Genomic DNA, 27,677 nt, shown 5'->3' with positions numbered 1-27,677 from the left:
ACACAGCCCCCACCCGCGCTGTGTGCAGTGAATCCTATCTGGTACTATAACGGTGAGTGGAGGGGGCTGAATTATGGACAGGCAGAGGGGAGGAAGAACTGCCACTTCCTCCCCGCCCATATTCGACATTCTGATCAGTTGTAGATTGCGACTGAGTAGAACGGGGGCCACAGAGGGCGCTGGAGGGTGGAGGATGCCACAGCACCAGTAATATAACAGTATTAAAAGTATATATGGGGGGGGGGGGGAGAAACAGGTCATTGGTGCTTTAACTCTTCCTGTACTGAAAAACAGAAAGGGTGTCAGAAATGTTGAAGTTACCTCTGCTGCTGCGGGTAGTGGCGCCGCTGCTTCCGCGTCTGTCGGCACATCGCCCGCAGCCGCATCCCCGCAGGCTCCCCGCCGCAGGTCGGGCATCTCTCCCCTACATCAGCATAGATTATCACGCACGCGCAACAGGCGGCGTGGTCTTTATGCACTGAGGAGGCGAGTCAGCTGACTCGCCTGTCAGCTGACCACGGCCGCCGCCTCCACTGTGCTGAGTGGTCGGCTTGCTCTGGACAGGCCATTTGATGTAGCTGCGTGTATTTAAACACTGTTGCTCATTGTCTGTTGTTGCTGAAACTTTGCAGTGAAAGCTCTCAGACCTTAGTCAAATCAGTGTGTGTTTGATCCGGTAGGACCCCGGGGAATCACACGTAGCTTAGGAAAAAACATATTATTGTATATTGATTTATTGTGTATGACCTTTTGCCTGAACCTCTGATTATTCTCTGCCTTCCGTTTCTGTACTTCTGCCAATCTGATCTGCTGACGACTTTAGCCTGTTCTCTGACTCTCATTTAGCCTCCTGATTCTGTACCTTTACCTATCTGATCTGCTACCGACCTCGGCCTGTATTTTGGCTACGATTTTGCCTGATGATTCTGTTCTGCTGCTGACCGACCCGTTACCGACCTCGCTTGTACGACCACTCTCTGCATAAGTGATAGCCCCAGCCACTAAGGGCTATCACTAAAGGAGTACTCCTAAAAATTACTGTGCACCAATTCACGTGTGATTACACTCTGAATAAAGTACTGACTACTGTTTTGATAGAGCACGTTCTGATCATCAGATACACCACTGATCGTTACAAAGGGACTTCACATGATTTCTTAGTAGGGCTTGTATCATATGTGTATATGTTTATCTCTTCATGTTACATGTCACTTCGGGTTCACTGTAAGGGATGGCCAGATAACATGTTCCTCTTGTTGCCAGGCAGGCAGATCAGAGCACTGAGGACCTGACAGTCACTGTTATTATGGAGAGTTTCAAGACTCAGAAGGAGAAGGTGGTTTGGCAACACAAGATTATTCAGAATTCTGACGCATCTACAATGTGACCTCAGTATTGATGAAAACTTCACAGCTCCAGTGGATAGTCTGTAGTATGTGTTATTAATGAGGTGCCTTTATGTGCAGCACACAGCCCCCTTCACAGATGTCAGATAACAGATGAAAAGGACACACAACCAGCATCAATGGTGCTACTTTCTACACCAAGGACTTTCACAAATAACCCTAGCCCTGCTGTGTTGTACTGATGCCCCTCACCCAGCCCAGGCTATTTAACCTCTTGAGGACCAGAGGTTTATGCCCCCCCCCCCCCCCCCCCCCCCCCAGGAAATTCTTTACAGTTCAGCACTTCACAGCTTTAGCGGCTATTGCTCTGTCATACAACTTAGCACCCAAATGAGTTTTAACTCCTTTTCTTCTCACAAATAGAGCTTTCTTTTGGTGTTCTCTGATTGCTGCTTTTAGTTTTTTTATTAAAAAAGATCCAATTTTTAAAAAAACTAAACAAAAAAAATATCTATTTTATTCCCCCCTCCCCCTTTCCTCCTAAATTAGCCCTACACTACGTCACCTACACTACACTACACATACATATGCCTATAATAGGGATTAAATTGTGAGGCGTTCGGAGAGACAGTTAAGTAACTAGGCTGTCCTCTGTACAGCGCTGCGGTAGATCGCAGCTGTAACCTTTTTTTTAGCAATTTACATGTAAAAAGCAGCCTGCCAGCGCGCGTTACCTGCAAATCTTGCTTCTTACAAGATGACGCCAATGGGCGTGACTCAGAAACTAGGAAGCCACTCTGCGGCCGCCGATTGGCATGAGGCGGTCGCAGAGTGGTTAATTAACCACCTTGGTGGTAATGACGAGCTCAGCTCGTCCATTACCGCTGCGGTGGACTGCTCAGGCCCTAGTGGGCAGATTTTCACATATTTTTCTTTATACACGCAGCTAGCACTTTGCTAGCTGTGTGTCTTACGCGATCGCCCGCGGCTCGCCGCTGATGCTCCGCTTCCCCGCCGCGAAAGAGGGCCCCCCCCCCGCAGACCCCTTGCGCAGCCTGGCCAATCACCGCCAGGCTGCACTATGGGGTGGATCGGGACTCCTTCTGACGTCACAACGTCAATGACCTCATTCCGTTTGTCGCCATGGCGACGGGGGAAGCCCTAAAGGAAATCCCGTTCAGAATGGGATTTCCTAATGGGTTTGATCGCCGGCGGCGATCGGAAGGGTGGGAGGGATTCGGAAGGGAGGGGGGAAACGTAGCTAGCGCTAGGCTAGCTACATGATTTAAAAAAATAAAAATAATAATACCGCTGCGCAACCACCTTGGCGATCTTAATAGAACGCCAGGGTGGTTAACACTTCCTCTTTGATGTAATCTTTACTAGTTTTTAAACTAGTGTATATATATAAAACTGTAGAAGTCTTGTTTTGTGTAGTACTTCTTGCCTGACGAACAAAAGCGACTGTGCTCCTGAAAGCTCGCATTTGTAAATATATTTAGTTAGAGGTATCTTTTGCAGTACTATTAATTTTCTCTTCTACTTTCTAAAGCTAAAACATTGTTATGCTTTTTGTTTCTGTATATAGTGCTGACATGTTTACAGCGCTTTAGAGTATACAGTCATGTCACTGTCCCTCTAATTGTTACCATAGTCCTAAGCTTTGTATACACACTAGATGAAACTCATCCGAGGCAGCCAAAGACCACCTCTGCCACGTGTACAGCAGCCTCCGACCCCTCTAGCCCAGCAACATACTTGGTGGATCGCTTTGGCCAACAGCATTGTTCTCCCAATGTATCCCGCCCACCGTGTGACATCACTCCTGCACTGCTCTGCCCCCTTCCACCCTCATGAACAGAGCACATCATCTGTACAGCCTTAGCCCTGCAACTGTGGCCACGCTGTAATCGCATAGGAGAAGGGAGGAAATCTCGTGCAATTATGCCAGAGCCACAGTGCTGGAAGCTGGCAAAGGAGCGTGAGGCAGGGCTGTGGAAGCTGTAACCCTGGTTTAATAAAAGCACAATGGCGTTATTTTGGAATGAGGGCGGGGCAATCTCCTTATATGAAACAGGAGAAAAGCGAGATATAAATGTTCTGTGTCTGTGTCTAATTCAGGCAGGCAGGACAACTGCTGGATACGAATTATAGCAGACATGTGAAGCTGTTCTGCTGTGTCTCCTCTCTTCCACACACTGTGAAAAGAGATGTAATTTTATCCAGGCAGGCAGAGAGCAGGGGAGGGAGGGGCAGGGGGAGAGCACCAGGCTGGGGGGGGGGGGGGGGGGGTGAAGGAGGACACAATGTTGCATCAACATGAGAAAAAAGATGAAGATTCTACTACAGACATATTTTCTATACTCACATATAAGCCTAATTTTGCAGCATAAAAAAATGTTCTGAAAAGTTACCCCCTCGGCTTTTATGCGAGTCAGTGGAGCAAAACAAATGGTGGAGCAGGTTTTGTTACTGGCAGAGGAGCGTAAGGATTGTGCACTAGTGATCCTGCTCTTAACAGCTTGCGCTCTGCTGTGTCTGTGCCCTCCATCCCCTGCAACTGCTCAAAACTACCTGTGTCCACTGGCTTGCGGAGCCGAGCATGAAAGCAACGTGTCAGCGGTGCAATGATCGGGGATTCTTCCTGTGTCGCAATCGCTGTGTCTCATATCTATGACCCATCTAGTGGCTTCTTGAGACACAGCTGTATGATCCTGGGTCACATCTGGCTATGGGGAGGGGTGCTGACTTGTACGGGGGGGACATTTGGCTACTGTGGAGTGGGCTATATTGGGGAGGGGGCTTATATGCAAGTCAATCACTTTTTCCTGGTTACTGAGGGAAAAGTGGGTACCTTGGCTTATACATGGGTTGGCTTATATGCGAGTATATACAGTAAATGTGAGTCTGTCTGCTCAAGACACTACAATGTACCAGATGTAAACTTTATCTGTTCATAACTGTACACAGTGCATAGACTACATGTATGCCAATCAAGCTTTTATATGACCGGAGGTAGTCTTATTACCTTCATGGAGGTGTTGTAGAGGGAGATAAAGTTTGTGAACAGATCTAGGTATCGAGTAGTGAACACAATAGCAAAGAGGATTTGACTCTTCCCGGAGATGCCTGAAAAAGAATAGAAAACACTAAGTTATAGCTGTATATATATTATCATTTATACAGCAACATACATCATATCGCATATGCAAAAGTACAGCAAATCCTTGTTCTTCACTAACGGTAACAATTTTGCCCGACGTAATAAAATGAAGAAAAGACTCTTCTGTTCTTTGTGAATCTCACACATTAATTCTGTTTGCCCCATGCAGAATATATTTTCCATCGCTGTCAGGATGAAAGCTTTTACGCACTTTGTGGATTTCACAAAGGCGCACAGAAAGAAAATATGCCTTTCTGGGACTTTCATGTTGAAGAACACTGCTTTAATATCAAAAATAAAACGTAACAACCTGTCCATCAATATAAATTTCAATTAAGACTTCTCGAAAGTATCTTCCACTTTGTTTCTTGTGGGAGGGAGATCCTCTTTATCAAAGCCGCTTCAGCATTAATATCCCGTGAGCCGTGAGGATGTTGATCTGCAGATTTTGTCTCCCTTCCGAATGTGGCCGGTGTAACTAAAGGCTTCCCATGCATCATACATGACTCGGAAGCTGGTCTGCTATAAAGCCATGGAAGCACGAAATGCATATCTGGTGCAGGTCCAGCATACTTCATGCCCCCCCCCGCCCCCCCAATGCATTTTTGGTGAACAGCTCAAGTTTGTTTTTTTTTGCTTTAGCTTAAAGGGCAACTGAAGTGAGAGGAATATGGAGGCTGCCATATTTACTTCCTTTTAAACAATACCAGTTGCCTGGCAGCCCTAATGATCTTTTTGGCTTTAGCAGTGTCTGAATAACGCCTGAAACAAGCATGCAGCTAATCTTGTTAGATCTGACAATGTGAGAAACACCTGATTTGCTGCATGCTTGTTTAGGGTCTGTTACTAAAAGTATTGGAAGAAGAGGATCAGCAGGGCTGCCAGGCAACTAGTATTGCTTAAAAGGAAATAAATATAGCATTCCTTTCTCTTCAGTTGCCCTTTAAAGCAAACCAAGCACCATTTTAGCACCATCTCAATAGCACATTTAATATGTATGCCAACAATGTGACTCATTAATAAAGAATACTTTACAACTTTTTAGATTTAAAAGTTTAGCAGAGGGTTTTATTAGCCTACGTCCAAGGTCTGCCAGACTGCAGAAATTTCAGGCAGATAATGACTGATGTAATTGTTATATTGCACACATTAGCAGGGAGCAAACAAAAAGCTTTTGATCAGCAGGGATGGGGATTGGACACTGTGCTTCAAAGAATTTACAGAAGTCACAGATGCTATCTTCATACCATCCCCTGGTTTAATAATGGGCAGCTAGAAAAGAAGGTGGGGAACATGGCAGCTCCTATAGCTATTAGAAACCAGGAAAGAAAAGTGGAGCTTGGTTCCCTTTAACATTTTGTTACAGGGCTGTGGGAAGGAGTTTTATTGGCAATTAGAAGTTGGGCTGAGGTACCAATAGGGTTAGGCAACGACAACTTAGCATTAATGGATTGGGTAGGGAAAAGTAAGTATTATTTGCAAAAGTTTGGAGGTAAGAGGCTGATTAGAAAGGTTGAAGAACATCTGAACTAAAATGAGTGCACGAGGTGGCCACCAGATAGCTATATATCAAAAACATTACTACACTAATCTGCCAAACGGGGGTGGAGTTATTTCAAAAACCTACCACTTTCCTCAGCAACGTAGAGAACAACGTAGAGAGTATGCTGTCTGTCAAGTCAGATGACCTGCTGGTTAGCTTCTGCTTTTGAAGGCTCGGGCTATTACAGAGTGAAGCGGCCAGTTCAGGACCTGCTCCGTTTCTTCATTGCGTTCTCGTGGATGCATTTGCATTATAGGTGGCAATGGGAAACACATTCGCTTGTCCAGAAAAATGGAGCAGGTTAAGACTTAGTGCAAGCGGACCCCATTTTTAACAATAGGATCACCTTCCTGCGTTGCTCAAGGCTGCAGAAAACGTATCAAACGGGTGGGTTTTCACAGGAAGTGAGAACCAAGGCTTAGATAAAAGGTCCTGTCTGTTTTCCACCTCAATGATTCCAAAGGCTGCTCAACTGATCACACAGCAGTCAGTAAGCTTCCCTCAGTGCTGGGTGGGCTGTCACGTCCTGACTGGAGGACTCCTATACAAGCCGCTAACAAACTGTTTTGAATTTGTAAGTGGACAAATGAAATTGAATTCAGAAGTCTGTAGACAATGTTTAGGAGCCGCCTCCATGGACAATTACAGAAAAACTCAAAACTTGCGTGTAAATAGGAATTGCTTTAACCAAATAAACACGTAACATCTGAAAGACAACAATTCTGATCACAGACAGAACATACCCTACATTTTACAAAAATACATCGTATTGTTCCAATAAAGTCCAATTCACATTGGAAACCCACAATTTAATTACTTCAATAGATTTTCCCAGGCACTGCCCATCATTCTGTCCCACACTGTGCAAGTCGCATGACACCGAAAAACAAGACACAGCTGTCCTAGCTGGGAACATCTGAAATGTTTAAGGTTTTTTAAGAGCAATCAATGAAAATGCTGTGACTGTCCAACTTTTGTGTTTTTATTTTCTCACAGAGAAGTCACATGGTGGAACAGCAAGCTTTCACCAGATTACACGGGGGTACGTTCACAAAATCCCTCTAACCAGCGTGCAAATTAACCGAAATTAAAGGGGATATGAAGTTAGAGGGATATGGAGGCTGTCATATTTCCTTTTCAACAATGCAAATTGCCTGGCAGTCCTGCTGATCCTCTGCCTCTGATACTTTTAGCCTCAGACCCTAAACATGCATGCAGATCAGGTGCTCTGAATGAAAGCGTGGTGAGCTTTAAAGTCTATCTACATACACTTAAATACTGTATTTTTTTGGTTCTCCATTTTCACCTTTAAAGAGGAACTCCAGTGAAAATAATGTAAAAAAAAGGTGCATCATTTTTACATTAATTATGTATAAATGATTTATGCCGGGGATACACGGTACGTTTCTGTACCCCCTGTCAGCGCTCCTCTCATTCATTCACCAATAACTTTATCACTACTGATCATACGTAAATGATCTATACCTTGTTTTTTTTGCCACAAATTAGGCTTTTTGGGGGTGAGTCTTGTTTTCAGTAATTACTTTATTTTCTATGCATTTTACAGGGAAATACAAGAAAAAAAGTAAAACAAACAATTTCTTCAATTCCATCCCCTATAGTTTTAAAATAAGCAATGCTTATTTTATTAGCCCGCTAGTCCCGGCTATCACATTTAAATTATGTTCCTAGTACAATGTATGGCAACAATAGAATATTTGGAAATAAAGGTATATTTTTTCTGTCTTGTGTTTTTTTTTGTATTCGGCCCGATTACAAGCCCCCACTTGCTAACATCACAGTAATATACCTAGATGACACACATATTAAAAAAGCTGAGTCCGTAAGAACACTATTTATGTATTAACACAAACAAAACAAAACAGATTGTTTTTGTTTTCTTTTACTGAGTTTGGTACCTGGAAAGGGGGGGGGGGGGTGATTTTAGAAGTTATTCATTTTATTAATTTTTAATTCAAATTTGGCCTCTGTATTTTTACTATTTTGCCACCTATTATCTCTGTGAAGAAGAGTTTCCAGGAAGTGCTCATGTTTTTTGTTTTGCCTGCGTCACTCTGATCTATTATGAATGGACATGACCCCTGATCGGGGTCATGTCCATTCATGCCAGGTACTGCGATTGGAACGGGGATCATTAGTTCCCCTTCCCTAATCGCCGCTGTATAAAGGTCGTCGGTAATGAGTGGCGGGGCGCATAAACACTGGACGCGATTACACGTCCAGATGGACCAGAGCGGTTCCTATCTCGATGACTTTAGTCGTCCAGATACGATTAAGTGGTTAAAGATTTGTACCTGGTACACACAATGAGAACGATTATTTGCAACATGCACAATCTGATTTCTGATTTTCCAACTGATTTTCCATTTACTTCTATGTAAAAAAAGATTGGACATGTTGGAAATAATTGATCTGACAGTAAATTCACCAGAAAATGTCATTGTGTGTACCTAGCATTACTCTAAGCCAGGTATGTCAAACCGGTCCTACGAGGGCTGAGATCCGCACACATTTTTGATACAGCTTAAATGAATTGATGGGTCTGAATCAGGACAGGTGTGGTCCATCAGGTAGAACACATTCCTTTCTTTCTCAGTCCATGCTAAACACTGGCATGGATCTGGCCCTCCAGGCCTGGAGTTCGACACCTGTGCTCTAAGCAAATAAGGCTCAGTTTTATTTATGCAGTTGAGATGGAACAAAATGTGTATCTGAGACAAATGACAAAAAAAGATAAGATACTTACCTACGAACAAGATCCTCCAGAGCAGGCCTTCTCAACCAGGGTTCCTTGAGCACTCTGCAGGGGTTCCTTGGCATTTCCCTCATCGTGGGGTAAGTATAATAGAGCACATTATAATAGAGGGTATTGTAAAAATAAGCACTAAATTGTACTAAAAGAGAGGCGATGTAGGGGTTCCTAGAGATCAAAAAATTATTTGCAGGGGTTTCTCGAGATCCAAAAGTTATTTGCAGGACTCCTCCAGGGTACAAAGGCTTCTCCAAAGGCTTTCCGAGTCCTAGTCACCCCCGCCGGGCACTGACCCCCTGAACATATCTGACAAGAGTTTGTTAGATATTCTCTCATGGCCCAGCTTCCCGTTGTGAGGTTGTACTGAGCCTGTGCCTAACTAAAAGCCCCTCATCCGCGAGGAGTGCAGACGCGAACTTCTGGGTTCTGGGCAGCGGTGGAAGTCAGGAGCAGGATGTGGGAAGCCTCTGGTGGATCCATTCCCAACACGTTTAGAAGTTTTTGTATCTCTCGGTTTCCCCGATGGTATGTAGTTTGTGAATGCAAGGGGATCATATTGATATTTGGCCACTCCCCCTCAGCACCTGCCTTTGTTTATATAAAGTACACCTGTGAGGTTAAAAAGAAGGAAAAATAAGATACTTACCTCCATAGAGGGAAGCCTCTGGATAATCCAGAGACTTCCCGATCCATCCACAAGCCCACCATTCCTACACAGGGTCCCTCTGAACATATCCATCAAAAGCTTGTCAGATATGTTCTTGTGGCTCCGCTCTGTGTACGAGTGTAGCGGATGTGTGAGTATGGTCCGTACCTGCGTAGTAGCATGAGGCTACTTGTGAAACTATTCAAGCGTGGCCCGTAATCGCACATGCACAGTATGGATGAGTTCGGACACAGAAGGGAGTGCAGCTGCAAAAATCAAGAAGGTCCCGGGCAGTAGCGGAGGGATCTGGAGCATCCAGAGGTATCCCACTATATCTAACAATTGTTTTTTTTTTTAGAAGTCACAGGTGTGCTTTAAAACGGAACCTGAAACGAGTAAAACTATTTCATATAAAAACATGATGTACCAGCAAATTAATATTACATACTTACCTCGCCGTCAGTTCCTGTCAGAAGCTCACCATGCTAACAAGGAAGTTTTAATGGGGTAATGGCCATTTAAAAATGGAGGACGGAGAATTCCATTGATCAGAGTGGACAAATGGGACGCCGGAAAGGAGAGGTACTTACGCACGGGAGGTAAGTATGACGTGTGTATATTTATTTTGACTTTTAATTTTCAGTTTAGTTGTGACCATTTTGACTATCTTACTCCTTTAAGGTCTCTGCAGGGATGAGCACACGTCTGTTTGTGTGTGGGCATGCCAAATTATGACTGGGGAGAATTCAGATGTAAAATTCCCTTAGAGATCTACTAGAAAAGAAATAAAAGCTACTAGCAATTCTCTGCATGGCATCCTACTTTATGTTCCAAGATGGGTCAATGCTTTCTTGATGAAACAGAATATTCCATTTCATATAAAGACCTGACGCTATAGGAACGCACACACTAGATGCAGAAAATGGGCAACTGGAAGAATAGGGGGGGACATGAAAAGGAATAAAGCATGTGAAGAAAAGACAAATCAAAACACAGATCGACAGAAGATAAAACGACACAAAATAAATAATACAAAAAAAATGAGAGTGGAATTCAATACTGGTTTACGGACGTGAACGTGGTACTAAGAAAAGTCATTTTTCCCCTCCAGTCTCTTCTTGTTGTGGCTAATGAAAATTCACACCAGAGTTCATGAATAAATCATGTGGCGGGCTGAAGCTCACTGAGGTCTATTTACTTCCAAAATGGCAGCAGAGCCACAGAAATGGCATTTCTCTATACATGGCGGACTAGCAATGAGATATGAGGACAATCATTCATCACCATTGTTCAAGAGAATATTTAATACAATGAATTAAATGCAATGGCGGAAATGCAATAAAGGAGATATGCAGTGAGGAGCAGTGAATGTTCATTAAAGAGAACCCAAGGTGGATCTTCGGGGGGCTGATGGGACACAGAGGTATGCACCCCCCCCCCCCCCCCGAGTTTAGCGAAAACATTTGTCGCTAATTCTGAGGTAACACAGGGGAGAGGATTTCCCTGTTCAAAACACCCGCCAGGGGTGTCCTGCAGGGTTTCCTGAGCTGCCATTGGGCAGCTCTCTCCCTGGCCACGCCTCCTGCCTCTCCCGACACACTATGAGAAACACACAGTCTATCAGTGCAGGGTCGTGACCCAGAAGTCACGGAAGTGAAAGTGGGCCACGGGAGCACCGTTTTTTGTGGCTACCTGATCTGCTCAGCCCCGCGGACCAGGTAGCCTACTTTTTTTTCCCCATTTTTTGAACCTACCTCGGGCTCTCTTTAAGTTTATTTTAACCTCCAGTCATATGAAGAGTGAGTTCAAAGGACAGAACTTCCTTCCACGTGTTTAGATGCTTGAACCACACAAAGCAAAACAGTATATCTCCCTTAGAAAATCATCTCTAATATACTACTTTTCTTTACTCTATATAGGCTAGGTCCCTCCAGAATCTCTATGGTGTGCTGCAGGTGGCCTTACAGTCTAACCCCAGCCAGGCATAGTGATAAATATCCTCAGGAAGGATTCTCATTGGTGAGTTAAAAGACCAATAGGGAGCACTGGCAGGAGATTGAAAGATGTTCACTGTATTGTCCTGTAAAAGTTGGCACTGGGGAATGACCTAACTTGTGGTGCCCAACAGAGGTATGGCGGAGAGCAATAGAGTAGTCAGAGTTGCTTACAGAAGAAAGTAGCATGTGTTGCAGTGGCTTTTGACAAGCTTTGCATTTTTATAAACACAGCCTATCCTATTATCTTGCATTTGAAACTCTTTCCACATTGTATTGAATGTGGTTGGTGACAGAAAACGTTTCAAAGGCAAATAGAGCACTATTCTAAAACAAATTAAATGCCATTGAACCCCATATAAGGTGTTCTTCAAAAGCCAATCAAATTTAATGGAAACATTATATTCTTCAAAACAATGTACTCTTTAAAGTGGACCTGAACTCTTGCATAGGACTGAAGAAATACATAGAGGAACACATCCTGTATGTATTTAGAGAGTTTAGCCTGTTTAATTCCCCCTCGTTTGTGTCTAATCACAAATTGTAATCTGATCTCCTCCTTGTGTCACATGACTGCCTATGGCAGAGATGGCAGGTAAGGCCATTTGAAAGCACAGGAGGTTAACAATATGTCTGCTTCCATGAATCAGGAAGTAGAAACAGTGCAGTTTTAGTTTAGGATTTGTATCAGCTGTAACAAAGTTTAGAGCAGTGAGGACATTCTGAGTTCAGGTCCGCTTTAAACAGCTTGTTATCTCTGTAAAGCCCACACAGAATTTAAATGTGTAAATAAAATGTATAAATTATTAGTTTCTTTTGCAATAGCAAAGGACGGGCTTACTTTAATTCTTATCTATGCATCTGCAGTGTCCCTTTACAATGCTGGATTGAAAAAAAAAAATCTGAAAAAACAATCACGGTTGTGCAAAGATGAGCGATGCTCGGCATTTCAGTGTCTCAGCATCTTCTGTAATCAAGTGCGAGTAGCTGATAACTGTGCAAAACAAGGTAATGGAATTGGCACAAGCTGATACGGCGAAAGGTCATTTGCTTGACGGACGCAGGGAGACATAATCTGCTTGTGTAGAATTACTGCATGATTCTTCTAATACATCCTGAACACAAACATTAGATACCTGATTTTGCAGTACTTGAGCAGCTAATAAGGATTAATTGCAGATGCGAGAAGGTCTGGGAGTTCTAAAATATGTGAGAAACACGGGTCACAATAAGCCTGCAAGAGGGGGCCTCCTATTCTCATGAGACGACCACCTTCTAACAGCCAAATTCAGTTAGGTGCAGTCATTTCGGCTACCAAATATTTTAGTAGTAGTACAGCGGGAGACATGGCAGCGCATCCAAACAGAAGTTATACCTGAATGATCAATGTAGGTGTGTAATATTGTCCAGTTTCTGGAGCTCTGCACATCCATGCAGATTATTATTCAGGTATAACTTCTGTTTGAAAGCGCTGCCATGTCTCCTGCTGTACAAATTGTATGTAAGTATACTTGTGGCTAGCTGCGTTCACTGCTTTAAATCTACATTCAACATTTTTAGATTAGAATTAGTACATAATTTGCATCTGTTTTGCATTCAAGGCATGTATTTAGCCCCAGTGGGGCTCTGCATTGCCTCTGTTGGTTTACATTGCAGGTGCAGCCTTGAGCACTGTCATTTGTCTGTCTGTCTGCTTGATTTTAGTAGTAGTGCTATACTGCCAAATGTGAATTATTAAATTATCAATAACAATACCACAAGTGACACTCCACTCTACGTTCATAAAAATGATTATGTACTGTAGATAACACCGATTCTGAAACTATTTTGTATTAAAGCGTAGCTAGAGTCACATGTGGCTTGATGGCAGCCTCCATATCCCTCTCACTTCAAGTAAGGGCTCTGGTTTAAATCTTGGCACTTCCTATTCAGTAAGGAGATCTTGGGCAAGACTCCCTAACACAGCTACGGCCTACTGAATGCTCTCTAGTGGCTGCCTTGCAAGCGCTTTGAGTCCGCCAGGAGAAGAGCTCTGTAAAAATATTAAAATTCTTAATTAACAAGAGAACCTAATTGTATAAAGCCTTACACACACACTAGATGCATCAGGAGTGCTGGATCATCTCAGCCAAGAGCAGGCCAAGGGCGTTGTTCTCAAACTCACCCCTACTACTCTATGCCTTTCTGTCGTGAACCTTTCTTTACCCTTTGTTAGGCTTCCGTCCTATGTCCTCCTGGAGACCAGTACTACTTCCCAAGACCCCCTTAAAGTGAACCTAAGATGATTCACACTACATTACTTATACTTACCTGAGGTTTTTTTCCAGCCCTGCGAGGTGTGTGGGTAACCTCACCATCTTCCCTGTTCTCCTGTGGTAGCCGCTGGTAGTGCTGTCATTCGAGGCCAGGCCTCCTCTTCTGCACATGCGCGGCCCGGCCATGCGCGTGCCTCCCATCACGGTCCAATGGCCGGAAACATTCTGTGTCTTCAGCTACCACGGTAGAACAGAGCAACTGGGAGCCCACACACCTCATGGGGCGGGAGTAATCCCCAGGTAAGTGTAAATAATTCAGTGTGTATCCTCTCAGGTACACTTTAATGATCATGACTGCACCCCTCTCCATGCATGAGCACAGCCTTACTGCGCCTGCATGAAATGTCGTTCCTGTGCATTAGCACGGAGCCACTCGTGTATAAGCGGCTTCGGCGTACTGCACAGGCACCGCGTACTTGCAAAGGTGCAGTACGGCTGTCCTTATGCATGAAGAGGAGTACGGCTATGACAACACAACCAACAAGCTCTTGTCAGTTATGGTCTGGGGGTCCCCGTCTGGCAACGGTGGGGGCCAGGAGGACATGGGAAGCCTATAGAGGATTCCCTCAGTTAGGGACGTATCTAATTTTTAGTTTTTAAGTTTGCCTCTCGTACACTTTAAATGGATTTTTTAAAGCGGTATTGTCAGCCATTAAATCAAAATCCATTTACCCATTGCTCTGTGCAGTCTCCATTATGCAGCCTACAACCTGACCCTGCATTGCAAGCATTCCAATATAATCATAAATGCTTCTGCTGTTATAAATCTTATCTCAGTCACCCTGGCTCTATTCTGGTACATCGCCAGGGAGAAGGAAGCTTGTTATCGCCCCTCCTACATACCTGCTCCTCACTGATTGGATGAGTGCAGTTCAGTGTGACATGGGAAATACACCTCACCCCTCTGCAGAAGTTGCTGGAATACTATCTATGCTGTGCTCACCTGTGTTTACAAATCACGTTAGATAGTGCAGCTTCTAGGAAAAAACAAGAGTAAGGGAGGAAATGACATCAGGATTGGCTTCAGTCACAGGTAGTAAAGATGGAAAATGCCTGAAACAGTTTTCCCCTTTATTTACTATATAAAATGCACTGGAATCAAAACGTGGACATATGTGATGTAAGTAGAACAAGTATCTATCTACTTATATATGAGTTTTTTTTTTCCTGTGATAGTATGGCTTTCTCTGCTGCTTTAAAACATGCTTTTTTCCTCAGCAGCACTGCCTAGTGAGCAGTGACAGCACTTTGCTACCTTGAGACAGGAAGGAACTTCATTATTTGAAATGTCAGAAGTACCTTTCCCTACTTCACAGCCACTACAACATGACATACAAATGTACACATTAAAACTGTGTTCTCAGGTCTGGCTGTCTGGAAAATGCTTCCCTATAGACAGGTCTGCCAAGCATGGCTCATGTACATGAATAGATAACGGTGTTGTGGGGGAGAGGTACCGGGTTAATGCTCCGATATGAAAGAAGAGAGTCAGCTTCCCATCTAGCGATAATGACAAAACACCTGTGTACCCTAATAGAAAGTACAGTCTAAAGCTACCCATACAGCAGCCCAACTTTCCATCGATATGGCAGATTGGATCTCTGTGATTGAATCTGCTGTGAAATTGTTAATGCAAACGTTGACAGATCAACTGATTCGACAGAAGTTAGATGGAAACAGCTTTTCACAGGACGGGACAGGAAGTGAAGAGGACATGGAGGACACCGGAAGTGACAGCACGGACCCGGGGATTCCGGCGGACAGGTAATATTATTATGACCGCTATGCTGCGTTGGTCATCACCGAAATTGAACGCCGCTAGCAACGTACTCCTGGCCAGCCGGTGACTGAGAAAAAAAATTCTGTCTGGACCGATCGACTGAATCAACCGATGTGGATGGAAATTGGTCAATTGATCAACGTTTGCGTTAACTATTTCACAGCAAATTTGGTCACAGTGATCGAATCTGCTGTATATCAATGGGAAGTTGAGCTAGTGTATGGGTACCTTAAGGTAGAAGTCTCCTTTAACAAACTGCTAAATTCTAGGGCATAGATCAGAAAGGCGTTGCAGCTTTTTCTGCAAAAATCAACTATATCTTCTAGTTGAGGACGGGTGATGAGAGCTGACAGCACCCTACTGCCCTTATTTTCCTGCACCTTGTAAATCAGGAAGATACAATCAGCTGGCACTACTGAGATGCTTTCATCTGTGAATAATGTCAAGTTACAGCTCTCCAAGACAATCACTAAATGAAGCCGGGGGGAACCTTTTCTGGGAAAAATCTCATAAGATTCGCAGCTGCAGCACTCCCGCCGCACATCCACTTCATAGGATGATGTGTTCGGGGCTTTTAAGATATTTCACGGTACAGAAACTTCTCCAGTATGAGACACACAACAGGCGTGAGGTTCTGGAACCATAAAGGAAATAAGGAAAGCTTTCCCAAACTTTAGCTGGTTCTGTACCACCAACACAGCTCACCACAGAGCCATGTAACATGGGTGACTAAGGCCCTTTTCACACTGTGACGTTGCATTACCTTATTTTTACCGCAGGGCAAGGATTTGAACACATTATAAATTGCAAGCGCCAAGTGTTTTTGTGCACAATTTTTTCAAGCGATTCTTTTTCGAGCGTTGAGCGATTTTGTGTAAGCGCTCTTCTAAGCGCTTTTGATGAGTGATTGAGATTTTCACTTCCTGACGTAAGTCAGGAAGTGAACTCTTTGACCCGGAAATGAATAAATACAATGTATTTATTCTTTAAGTGCTCGGGAAATCGCTATACAAAGCGCTTACCAATTTTTCTATACCTTCCACTGAGCCAAAGTGCTCAGAAAATGGTACAGGCAGCGCTTTTGAGAACGGCACGCAATCAAAATGCTCATATGTGAACACTCTCATAGGAAATAATTACACAATCACTTTTAAGGCTATTTTGAAAATCGCCAGCGCTTACAAAAATCCGCCAACGCTCACAGTGTGAACAAGCCCTTACATAAACACCGATGACAGTCTATGGGGCCTTTCATACTGGGACGGTGCAACGTGATGCAATGTTTTTCACCACCGGCAGGCATGAGGGAAACATCACGTTAAGAACCGGCTTGCGTGACAACATGCGGCGGACCATGTAAGTCTATGGCGATGCAGATATTTTAAAGTGGCTACTGCACGTATTTGCGTCGCTCATGTGGGGAACTGTATTTTGTCAATAAACTTCTGCGCAATTTGTCTTTTCAGCCACAGGAAGTGAGCGCTAGAGATAGGCCTGATAAATCGTTTGGGGATCGAAATTGCGATCACGGAAACGGCAATTCCGTGATCGTCATAGAGGCTATTTCATCCCCCTTTGCAGGCAGTCCCCTCTCCCACTGTGCACAGCTCGCCGCTCCATGCAGCGGCGGCTCCCTTGCGTCGATGTAGGCGCCTCCCTCTCTCCCCAACTTCAGTGTACATGTACACTGACACTGACTGCAGCCTATCAGATGAGTGGGCAGCAGACTCCGCCCACAGGCTCTCGCATTTGCGGCGGCTCACTCCTCCCAGCGCCTCCATGTCATTGGCTGGGCGGACGGCAGACTCCACCCACAGGCTCTCAATCTCACCTTTCTCACTCCTCCCGAGTCCACATCACTAGCAGAGTATGCCCTGTCTATCAATAGTATCACGGGCAGCAGACTCCACCCATTAGCCTGTCAATCAACGTATTTTGCACTGCCTCCACCTCCTTTGAACAGCGTGTCAGCGTGATGATGTTTATGACTGTGCTGTGACTGACTGTAGCAAGTGGCAACCTATTCAGCAAAGTTGTTGTCTGCAGTGGGGCATTGTGAATTTGAAATTGAGGCAATCTATTCTGCATAGCGGTTGTCTGCTGCAGTGGAGCACAGTAAAATTGTGCAAAGGCATAATTGTCTTTGCAGGACAGGCACTGAAGAAAATCGTGAATCGAAATCGTAATTTCTGACAGAAATCGTGCAATTTAATCTTTTCCTAAAATCGTTCAGGCCTAGCTAGAGAGCCTCACTTCCTGATTGGCCTGATGCCAGTACGGGGATTACCACGTATTAATGCGAGATCCCAGAAGGCTGTTTTTGGCGTTGCGGAGTAACCCTTGCATCGTACCACAACGCTAACGCTGGTTGGCAGAGTAAAACCAGCCTAAAGGTTTGTACACTTACTCAATGCGCGTCATCCATAACGGTCATTGCTTGTGCATGACCACTGTAGCGATAAGAAAGTGTACTGAGAAATGGAGAGGAGAAGACAGATGACAGGACAGGGCATGAGGGAGTGGCTTCTGGAGGATGTGGTAAAAAAAAATACATGCAGGCAGCATCATTTCAAGATTTGGCAGAGTTGAGTTTGTCAGATTGATGAGGGCCCTTCCACACTCAAAATCCCATGTGTTTTCGAATGCGTGTCATGTGATTAAAAAAAAATAGCAGCAGGAAGTGTTTCAAATGGAAGATTGCACATCGATTTGCATGTTCTCCTATTCATTTAACCTAACCACAAACTGCAGCATGCACCACGTTTTAGGTTAAAAATGGGTCGCATCGCTCTGTACAGGACACCACAATTACTTTGTTAATCACAATGTCCTAGCAAAATGCATGCGCTTCAAAAAAAAAAAAAAAATTGGTGTCGTGGGACACCTGTACACACTCTATATTCTTAGCCAAGACCTTGCAGAACAAATTTCTCAGATTTGTCTAGCATGTGTACGAGCCTTTAGTCATGGAACTAGCCTGCAAATACTGTTATAAGTGATTATGGAGTCAATAAACTAGCACTGTGAAAACCGATATCCATCAGTTGCTATGGCAGCTTGAGGCAGCAACTGAAGTTTTAATAACAGTTGTTCCTAATGCAAGTTTTTGTTTAGTCACCACCAAGTGTTTTCCAGGCCTTTTTTGCAGGGTGACCACCCAGCATTTAACGCAAACCTGAACTGAAAATTAAAAGTCAAAACATACAGTGTATACTCGTGTATAAGCCTAATTTTTCAGCACAAAAAAATGTGCTGAAAAGTTACCCCCTCGGTATATATCAGTGCTGCGTAATATGTTGGCACTTTATAAATACAATAAATAAATAAATATACAGGTCCTTCTAAAAAAATTAGCATATTAGCATACAGCTGGCAAGAGCAGGATCTCTAGTGCAAGAGCATTACGCTCCTATACCAGGAACAAAACCTGCTCCACCATCCATTCTGCTCCACTGACTGGCATATACAGGTCCTTCTCAAAAAATTAGCATATTGTGATAAAGTTTATTATTTTCTGTAATGCACTGATAAACAATAGACTTTCATATATTTTAGATTCATTACACACAACTGAAGTAGTTCAAGCCTTTTATTGTTGTAATATTGATGATTTTGGCATACAGCTCATGAAAACCCAAAATTCCTATTGCAAAAAATTAGCACATCATGAAAAGGTTCTGAAAATGAGCTATTAACCTAATCATCTGAATCAACTAATTAATTCTAAACTCCTGCAAAAGATTCATGAGGCTTTTAAAAACTCCCAGCCTGGTTCATTACTCATAACCGCAATCATGGGTAAGACTGCCGACCTGACTGCTGTCCAGAAGGCCATCATTGACACCCTCAAGCAAGAGGGTAAGACACAGAAAGAAATTTCTGAACGAATAGGCTGTTCCCAGAATGCTGTATCAAGGCACCTCAGTGGGAAGTCTGTGGGAAGGAAAAAGTGTGGCAAAAAACGCTGCACAATGAGAAGAGGTGACCGGACCCGGAGGAAGATTGTGGAGAAGGACCGATTCCAGACCTTGGGGGACCTGCGGAAGCAGTGGACTGAGTCTGGAGTAGAAACATCCAGAGCCACCGTGTACAGGCGTGTGCAGGAAATGGGCTACAGGTGCCGCATTCCCCAGGTCAAGTCACTTTTGAACCAGAAACAGCGGCAGAAGCGCCTGACCTGGGCTACAGAGAAGCAGCACTGGACTGTTGCTCAGTGGTGCAAAGTACTTTTTTCGGATGAAAGCAACTTTTGCATGTCATTCGGAAATCAAGGTGCCAGAGTCTGGAGGAAGACTGGGAGAGGGAAATGCCAAAATGCCTGAAGGCCAGTGTCAAGTACCCACAGTCAGTGATGGTCTGGGGTGCCATGTCAGCTGCTGGTGTTGGTCCACTGTGTTTTATCAAGCGCAGGGTCAATGCAGCTAGCTATCAGGAGATTTTGGAGCACTTCATGCTTCCATCTGCTGAAAAGCTTTATGGAGATGAAGATTTCATTTTTCAGCGCGTCCTGGCACCTGCTCACAGTGCCAAAACCACTGGTAAATGGTTTACTGACCATGGTATTACTGTGCTCAATTGGCCTGCCAACTCTCCTGACCTGAACCCGATAGAGAATCGGTGGGATATTGTGAAGAGAAAGTTGAGAGACGCAAGACCCAACACTCTGGATGAGCTTAAGGCTGCTATCGAAGCATCCTGGGCCTCCATAACACCTGAGCAGTGCCACAGGCTGATTGCCTCCATGCCACGCCGCATTGAAGCAGTCATTTCTGCAAAAGGATTCCCAACCAAGTATTGAGTGCATAACTGAACATAATTATTTGAAGGTTGACTTTTTTTGTTTTAAAAACTCTTCATTTATTGGTCAGATGAAATATGCTAATTTTTTGCAATAGGAATTTTGGGTTTTCGCGAGCTGTATGCCAAAACCATCAATAAGAAAAACAATAAAAGGCTTGAACTACTTCAGTTGTGTGTAATGAATCTAAATATATGAAAGTCTAATGTTTATCAGTACATTATAGAAAATAATGAACTTTATCACAATATGCTAATTTTTTGAGAAGGAACTTGTATATGCCAGTCAGTGGAGCAGAATGGATGGTGGAGCAGGTTTTGTTCCTGGCAGAGGAGCTTAATGCTCTTGCCCTAGAGATCCTGCTCTTGCCAGCTGGCTCCCTGCTGTGTCCGTGCCCCCCCATACCCTGAAACATGCTATGCAGAGTGCGCTGCTCAAGACTACCTGTGTCTCCTGGCTTGTGGAGCAGAGCGTACAAGCAATGTTTCACTGATGCAATGATCAGGGATTCTTCCTGTGTGACAATCACTGTCTCTTATATATGACCCCATCTAGTGGTGTCTTGAGACATAACTATCATCCCTGTGGCCAATCTGGTTATGGGGAGGAGTGCTGACTTGTACTGGGGGCACATTTGGCTACTGCGGAGTGGGCTATACTGAGGAGGGGGTTTATATGTGAGTCAAACACTTTTTCCTGGTTTCTGAGAGAAAAGTGGGTACCTCAGCTTATACGTGGGTCGGCTTATACGCGAGTATATACTGTCCACACTTCATACTTACCTCTTGGGTAGTCTTCTCATTAATCTCCTCCTGCTCCTGTTTGTCCACTGTGATCAATGGAATTCTGTGATCTCCATTTTGAAAATGGCCATTACCCCATAACAGCTTCCTGATCAGCATACTGTTAAACTGTAATATTGCCCGCTTGAGCCATAAGGAAACATGGACATTACCTTACTCATCAGTTGTCCTTTCAATTCTAACTGACAGCAACTGATATATAACTGGTCTGCAACTGATATATTTCAGTTCTGACAAAATCTTGTCAGAACTGTAAGGAATTGTTGTTAGAAGAAAAGAGTGAGCTTCTGAGAGGAACTGACGGCGAGGAAATTTGCCGGTACATCGTGTTTATTTTAAATTATTTTCCTCAGTTCAGGTTCACTTTAAAGAGGAACTGTAAGGAAAACAACAATGAATAAAATTGCTTCTTGTTTACAATATTCATGTATAGATTATGTAGTCAGTGTTTGACGATTGTCAAATCTTTCCTCTCCCTGATTTACATTCTGAAATTTACCACCGTTGGTGACAACTTTAGTTCTGCTAGGTGATCTGTGCAGAATGTTGGTTTACTGAGTTCTATGCACAGAGGGAGATATTGCTTGCTTGGCAGTTAGAAAAAGCTTTTATTTTTCCCATAATGCAATGAGGTTCACAGCCCGCAAACTGTCAGGGCCATGGTCATGGCATCACACTGTGCGTGGGGTTTCACCACAATATCAGCCATACAACCCCCCCCCTCCTTCCCCCGATGATCCAATGGAGAAAAGTTTGAGATCTCTCATGGGAAAGGGGGTTATCAGCTGCGGATTGGGAGAAAATTAAAGGATACCAGATGTGAAATTACGATAGTTACGGAAACTGGGGAGAGCAGGCATATACTCTTACCTGCCCTGATGCCTGTCGCTCCCCCTGTCGGGCGAATAATCATGTGCGCATTCTAAAATACACTTCCGTGCATGTGGAACGCTGAAAACTGTGGCAAGTGGAGAGGTGCGTTGCAGAACTTACACGACTTCCAGTCCAACGCAGATCGCCGCAGGAGCCGCACGGTAACGCAAGTTTGGAAGTGCGTTAGATAGGGCATTTCTGGCACAGCGTACTGCAACGAGGAGAATGTAAACTCCCCCATAGACTTTGTGAACTCCCCCATAGGCTTTCATTGCCCGGGAGCGTGGTGCGGTAAATCTACCGCACCACAACGCCCCAGTATGAAAAGGCCCTGAAGTGTAAAAGGGCCCTGGAGACTGGCAAGGAGTATTAGAGTTTGCTGGCAGTCAGTGGATCAGTGTATGAGCTAGAAAATCTGTACTCCAGACAGAGTACTGTTGCCATGGTTGCAAAGAAGAACAATTTGGGCTTACTGTTTTGGAAATACCCAACATGGCCATTAAAATGCAAAGAAATGTTTAATATCATTCAGTAAAGCTTTGCACAGCACTGGTCAATATTTCTGGTTATTTGTGAGAGAAAGTGGAATATCCCTTTAAGCCCACATTACTGCTAGTGACATGAGTGGTGTGGAATTACCAGAATGCAAACCTATTACAGTTCATAGTAAGCTGGGTTGGGCGGGGTCCACGTCTCCAGCATCACAGTCTGTACTTGTCATGCAAGCAGGCTTCTCATTTTCATCCCCTTGTGTCATTTAATACTTTGCTGATTTATAACCAAAACACCATGCAAATAAAAACTCCATTTCTTGCAAGCAGAAAAACAACCTGTCCCATTGCTGGCTGTGTTATTGCTTTACTATTATTATTTATTTAGTGCCGACATCTTCTGGAGCGCTGTACAGAGTATATTGTCTTATCACTGTCCCTCAGAGGAGCTCACAATCTAATCCCTACCATAGTCGTATGTCTATGCATGTATTGTGTAGGGTATTCATTGTAGACTAGGACCAATTTAGGGGGAAGCCAATTAACTTATCTATATGTTTTTGGGATGTGGGAGGAAACCAGAGAGCTCATAGGAAACCCACACAGACAAAGGGAGAACATACAAACTCCTTGCAGATGTTGACCTGTCTGGGATTCGAATCGGGGACCCAGCGTTGCAAAGCGAGAGCGCTAACCACTACGCCACCGTGCTGCTTACACAGAACAGACAGGAACAAATCACCATGTCCACTAGCAATGAAAAAAACATATACAGGTAATCCCCGGTTAACGATTAAGATAGGGACTGTAGGTTCATTCTTAACCTGAATCTGTTCTTAAGTCGGAACACTGTGCCATCTCTGTTCCCTGTACCTCCTCTGTGCCCCCCTGTGCCTCCAGTGTCCCCCTCTATGTCACCTCTGCCCTCTGTACTGGCATATACAAGTCCAATTTGAAAAAAATGTTTTGACTTGTTCCTACAGAATCCAGGCTGTTCGTATTGGCGGCTCGTTCGTAAATCGAGCGTTCATAAGTCGAGGGCTACCTGTATAAGGGCCAGTTTCCACTAGCACGGAAATCGGGATGAATCTGCAGAGGTTCCCCGCTGACAAACCGCGCGGGGAAACTGTACCATAGGGAATAATGGTGCCAATGGCTGAATCGCTTGCCATAGCAATTCGCCCGACTTTGCAGCATTTTTCCGTGGGAGGCAGCGAGCCACGTATGGCACGGCTTCCGGGATTTGACTGCGTCCTCGCACAACAAGGTAGTGCCATCACGTGTCTCGCAGGACGCACGCTGGCTAGCGGAAAAGGGCCCTAAGATACCTTCCAGCAATTTCTTACAAGCAATATGCCATCAAGAAGAGAGACAATGTAACAATCTGTCAACAATTAGCCGTGTGCACATTTGCTCTATAATGATACATATGCTAATTATACGTACTCTGATGTTTTCTACTGGCATCCATTCATCAATTTACAAAACTGACTGCAAGCTCAAGCTGTTTATGATGCAAGCATAGAATCTGTACCCTCTGTGAAGTTTGGACTCCCTAGTACATGGGGGCCCAGACTTTTTAGGCCAAGGGCAATATCACCATTCTTGAGAGTGCTAAGGGCCAATCTAGCAAAGTTAAAACACAATTTTTGTTGATTGCTGTTAGCTACACAATGCTTGTGGCATTTTGTCAAACAAAACATTTCCATGGGAAATAACCAATATGCTGTGTGCAGTTAGCACAGTGGCAGCTGCTAATCAGTGGCTGTTACTGCTGCTGGCACAGTGGCAGCTGCTAATCAGTGGCTGTTACTGCTGCTGAAACAGTAGTGGCTGCTAATCAGTGGCTGGTACTGCTGCTGGCACAGTGGCGGCTGCTAATGAGTAGCTGCTGCGGCTACAAAGGTGGATGATAACCTACATGTGAACAAAGAGAGGGGGCAGAGCGGCAGCACAAGGTGGCCTCTGCATGCGGCACCATGCCTCTAGATAGCTTTGGGGGCCACCATAAAAGACTCGTGAGCCCGCATTTTGCCCCTGGGGCCAGACTTTGGACATGCCTGCCCTAGTACATCTTATCTTTTTTTGCATCCGTTATTAACTGCAAAGTGGAAGAAACTGCTAAGGCAAAGAAATTAATAGTGGTTTACATTGGGCAGGGAACTGCTAGGACATGGGCGGGGAGTAGTAGTTTACATTGGGGAGGGGACTGCTAGGACATGGGTGGGGAGTAGTTGTTTACATTGGAGAGAGAACTGCTAGGACATGGGCGGAGAGTAGTTGTTTACATTGGGGAGGGAACTGCTAGGACATGGGCGGAGAGTAGTTGTTTACATTGGGGAAGGAGTTGCTAGGTCATGGGAAGCGAGTAGTTGTTTACATTGGGGAGGGAGTTGCTAGGTCATGGGCGGGGAGTAGTTGTTCACATTGGGGAGGGATTTACTTGGACATGGGCGGGGAGTAGTAGTTTACATTGGGGAGGAAACTGCTAGGACATGGGCGGGGAGTAGTTGTTCACATTGGGGAGGGAACTGCTAGGACATGGGCAGGGAGTAGTTGTTCACATTGGGGAGGGATGTGCTTGGACATGGGCGGGAAGTAGTAGTTTACATTGGGGAGGGAACTGCTAGGACATGGGTGGGGAGTAGTTGTTCACATTGGAGAGGGATTTACTTGGACATGGGCGGGGAGTAGTAGTTAACATTGGGAGAAGCAAAACTGTACCAGCTCATGTTCGAGGAGAGGGCCGCGGGAGACAGAGCTAATTTACCAATATGATCTCCTTTTGCTGCAGAGCTGCAGTCCATTCTCCCTATACTTCCTCCTTTACACCGGAAGTTCTGCTGTAAAGGAGGAAGTGTCAAAAGATGGAGAGCAGAGTGGAGCTCCATGGCAAGTATATTAACCCTGTCTCTTACAGCCCACTCCTCTATCCTGAGTGGGTACAGTTTCGCTTCTCATAAAACTCTGCCTGCTCATTCTTACTATGGGGAAATGATTGTCCCACACATCACATCCACCATAAATTTAGGTCCTATAAATCGAAAGAATTAAAAAAAACGCACTTCCAAACAGTGATTTAGCACACAGCCACATTTTGTATTGCTTTCCTATCTCCTTTAATTGGAAAACAGTAGTCAATGTTATCAGTAATTGTTTCTCTTATACAAGAATTCAATTATCCCCACCATATTACTTGTTTGTAATTGTCAAAACCCAATGTCTTCTAAAACAATTAATTTCTATATAACAGCCCCAACAATACCGCGGGTATCCATCTTAATGTCTAATGATGCTCAACATAAAGAACTCTACAACAGCAAAAGGAATACAAAACAACAAACAACAAAAGACTAATTACATATATTAATTCTTCTTTCACTACTCATAATGAATAAAACATCCTACAATTTACATATGTCTTTCACTAAAGTGGAACTAAGACCCAAAAACATTGCCTGTTTCCACTAGCCGCAAATTCTCATCGCATTAAAGGGGACCTTAACTCTTAAAAAAAAAGTTTCACTTACCTGGGGCATCTACCAGCCCCCGGCAGCCATCCTGTGCCCTCGCAGTCACTCAAGTCTCCTCCAATACCCCTCCGCCAGCTAGTTTAGTTTTTGCCGACTTGGAATCAGCGGGCCGCCACGTGCACCTTTGCGCGTATTCCCGCTGGTGCAGGAAGCTATCGCGGACATTAACACGTACATTTTTAAAAAAATAAAATGATACACACGGAGGAGCATGTGATCAGTTTGATCAGCTGACAGATTCTTAAGGCTCTGATTTGCTGGTCATGATCATGTGCTAAACCAGAAAGTCACTGCAGCAAATCAGAACCTTAAAAATCTATCAGCTGATCAAACTGATCACATGCTTCTCCGTGAGTTCTTCTAGGCAGGGCCATCCCTACTGCTGACCATCCATTTTTTTCCCCATACACAAATTTGGAAGCAGCCTCAAGATTTAAATGGGCTGTAATATCGCATCCGAATGTATGCGTGGGGAAACAGACAGGATCACACTAATGGAAACTCCTTTGTTCAATAGCAGAACACCAACTCTCCTGGCACCTGTTATCTGTACCATATCCTATGCAGTGTGTACCACAAATAATTCCTGATGCCATAATTGTCGCACTTGGAGATTACAAATGATTCTGATTTGTATGAAGCCAACATTCACTGCTGCTCTTTACAGAACACGTTGGACAATTTACTTCCCTGTCTTTCATGCTTAGCTCACACCACAACGCAATCTAGCGCTTAGCGGTTTTGCAATGCGCTTTTCAGAGTGACTGTTGAACGAAGGTAAATTTTTGCACAATCAAGCTGAATAACTCCAAAAAAAAAGCTTTTTGCATAGTTTTCATAGAGCGACACTACACTAGCACTTTACTTATGGCAAGCGCATTGCAAAAGCTTCCGGTGAGAACCAGCCCTCAGATTGGCTAACAATACAATGTCCAAGTCACAGTCCAAAGGCAGCCAGTTTTGGAGAAAGGGTTAGCCTCAGTACTGGTGACTGTAGCAATAATAATAAAAATATAGTTTTCATGCTTCTGTTAGTTACAAAGTAAGCTTGAAGATGGTTGCTGTAAAGCAGAGGTCTCAAACTCGCGGCCCGCGGGCCATTTGCGGCCCTCGATACAATATTTTGTGGCCCTCGGAGGCAAAAGCTTCCTTATAGTTCGCTTCAGTGCTCCTAAGTGATCCGCCGCATCCCCGCCGCTAAACGGGGCTGCAATGCCCCCAAATCGCCCGGGGGGCAATCCGCCGGCAATTCTTGGAAGGGGCAGAGCTTTCAGTTTCAGCTCTGCCCCTCCTGATGTCAATCGCCGCACGGATCGCTGCCTCTCCCCGCCCCTCTCTAAAAAAGGAAGAGTGAGAGGGGCGGGCAGAGGCGGCGATGCGCCGCAATTGTGAAATTCCTTATGCGGCCCAGCCTCATCCTGACTTTGCCTCCTGCGGCCCCCCAGGTAAATTGAGTTTGAGACCCCTGCTGTAAAGGGACAAACAACAGTTTGTTTATACAAGGCAGCCGGGGGACAAGTTGATGTCTGATTGTTTGGCATGCTTAATGCTAGGTACACACCATACACATTTCTGGCAGATTTACCTGCCAGATTGATTCTTTCCAAATCCAATCTGAA

The 27,677-nt window shown here is 44.4% G+C and overlaps 1 protein-coding gene across 1 annotated transcript in view; it reads right to left on the bottom strand.

Annotated features, from left to right (window-relative positions):
- The window catches only part of KDELR1 (KDEL endoplasmic reticulum protein retention receptor 1), a 51,982-nt gene that overhangs the window by 20,884 nt on the left and 3,421 nt on the right, over window positions 1-27,677 (bottom strand). The window contains exon 2 of the mRNA XM_068241309.1: window positions 4,375-4,475. Within this exon, the coding sequence (XP_068097410.1) occupies window positions 4,375-4,475 (101 nt within the window). The remainder of the gene's footprint in view (window positions 1-4,374; window positions 4,476-27,677) is intronic.

This window comes from Hyperolius riggenbachi, chromosome 6 (assembly GCF_040937935.1).
Source record: "Hyperolius riggenbachi isolate aHypRig1 chromosome 6, aHypRig1.pri, whole genome shotgun sequence".
Lineage (NCBI taxonomy): Eukaryota > Metazoa > Chordata > Amphibia > Anura > Hyperoliidae > Hyperolius > Hyperolius riggenbachi.
The sequence above is the reverse complement of the archived record's forward strand: the minus strand, read 5'-3'. Positions and strand labels throughout refer to the sequence as shown.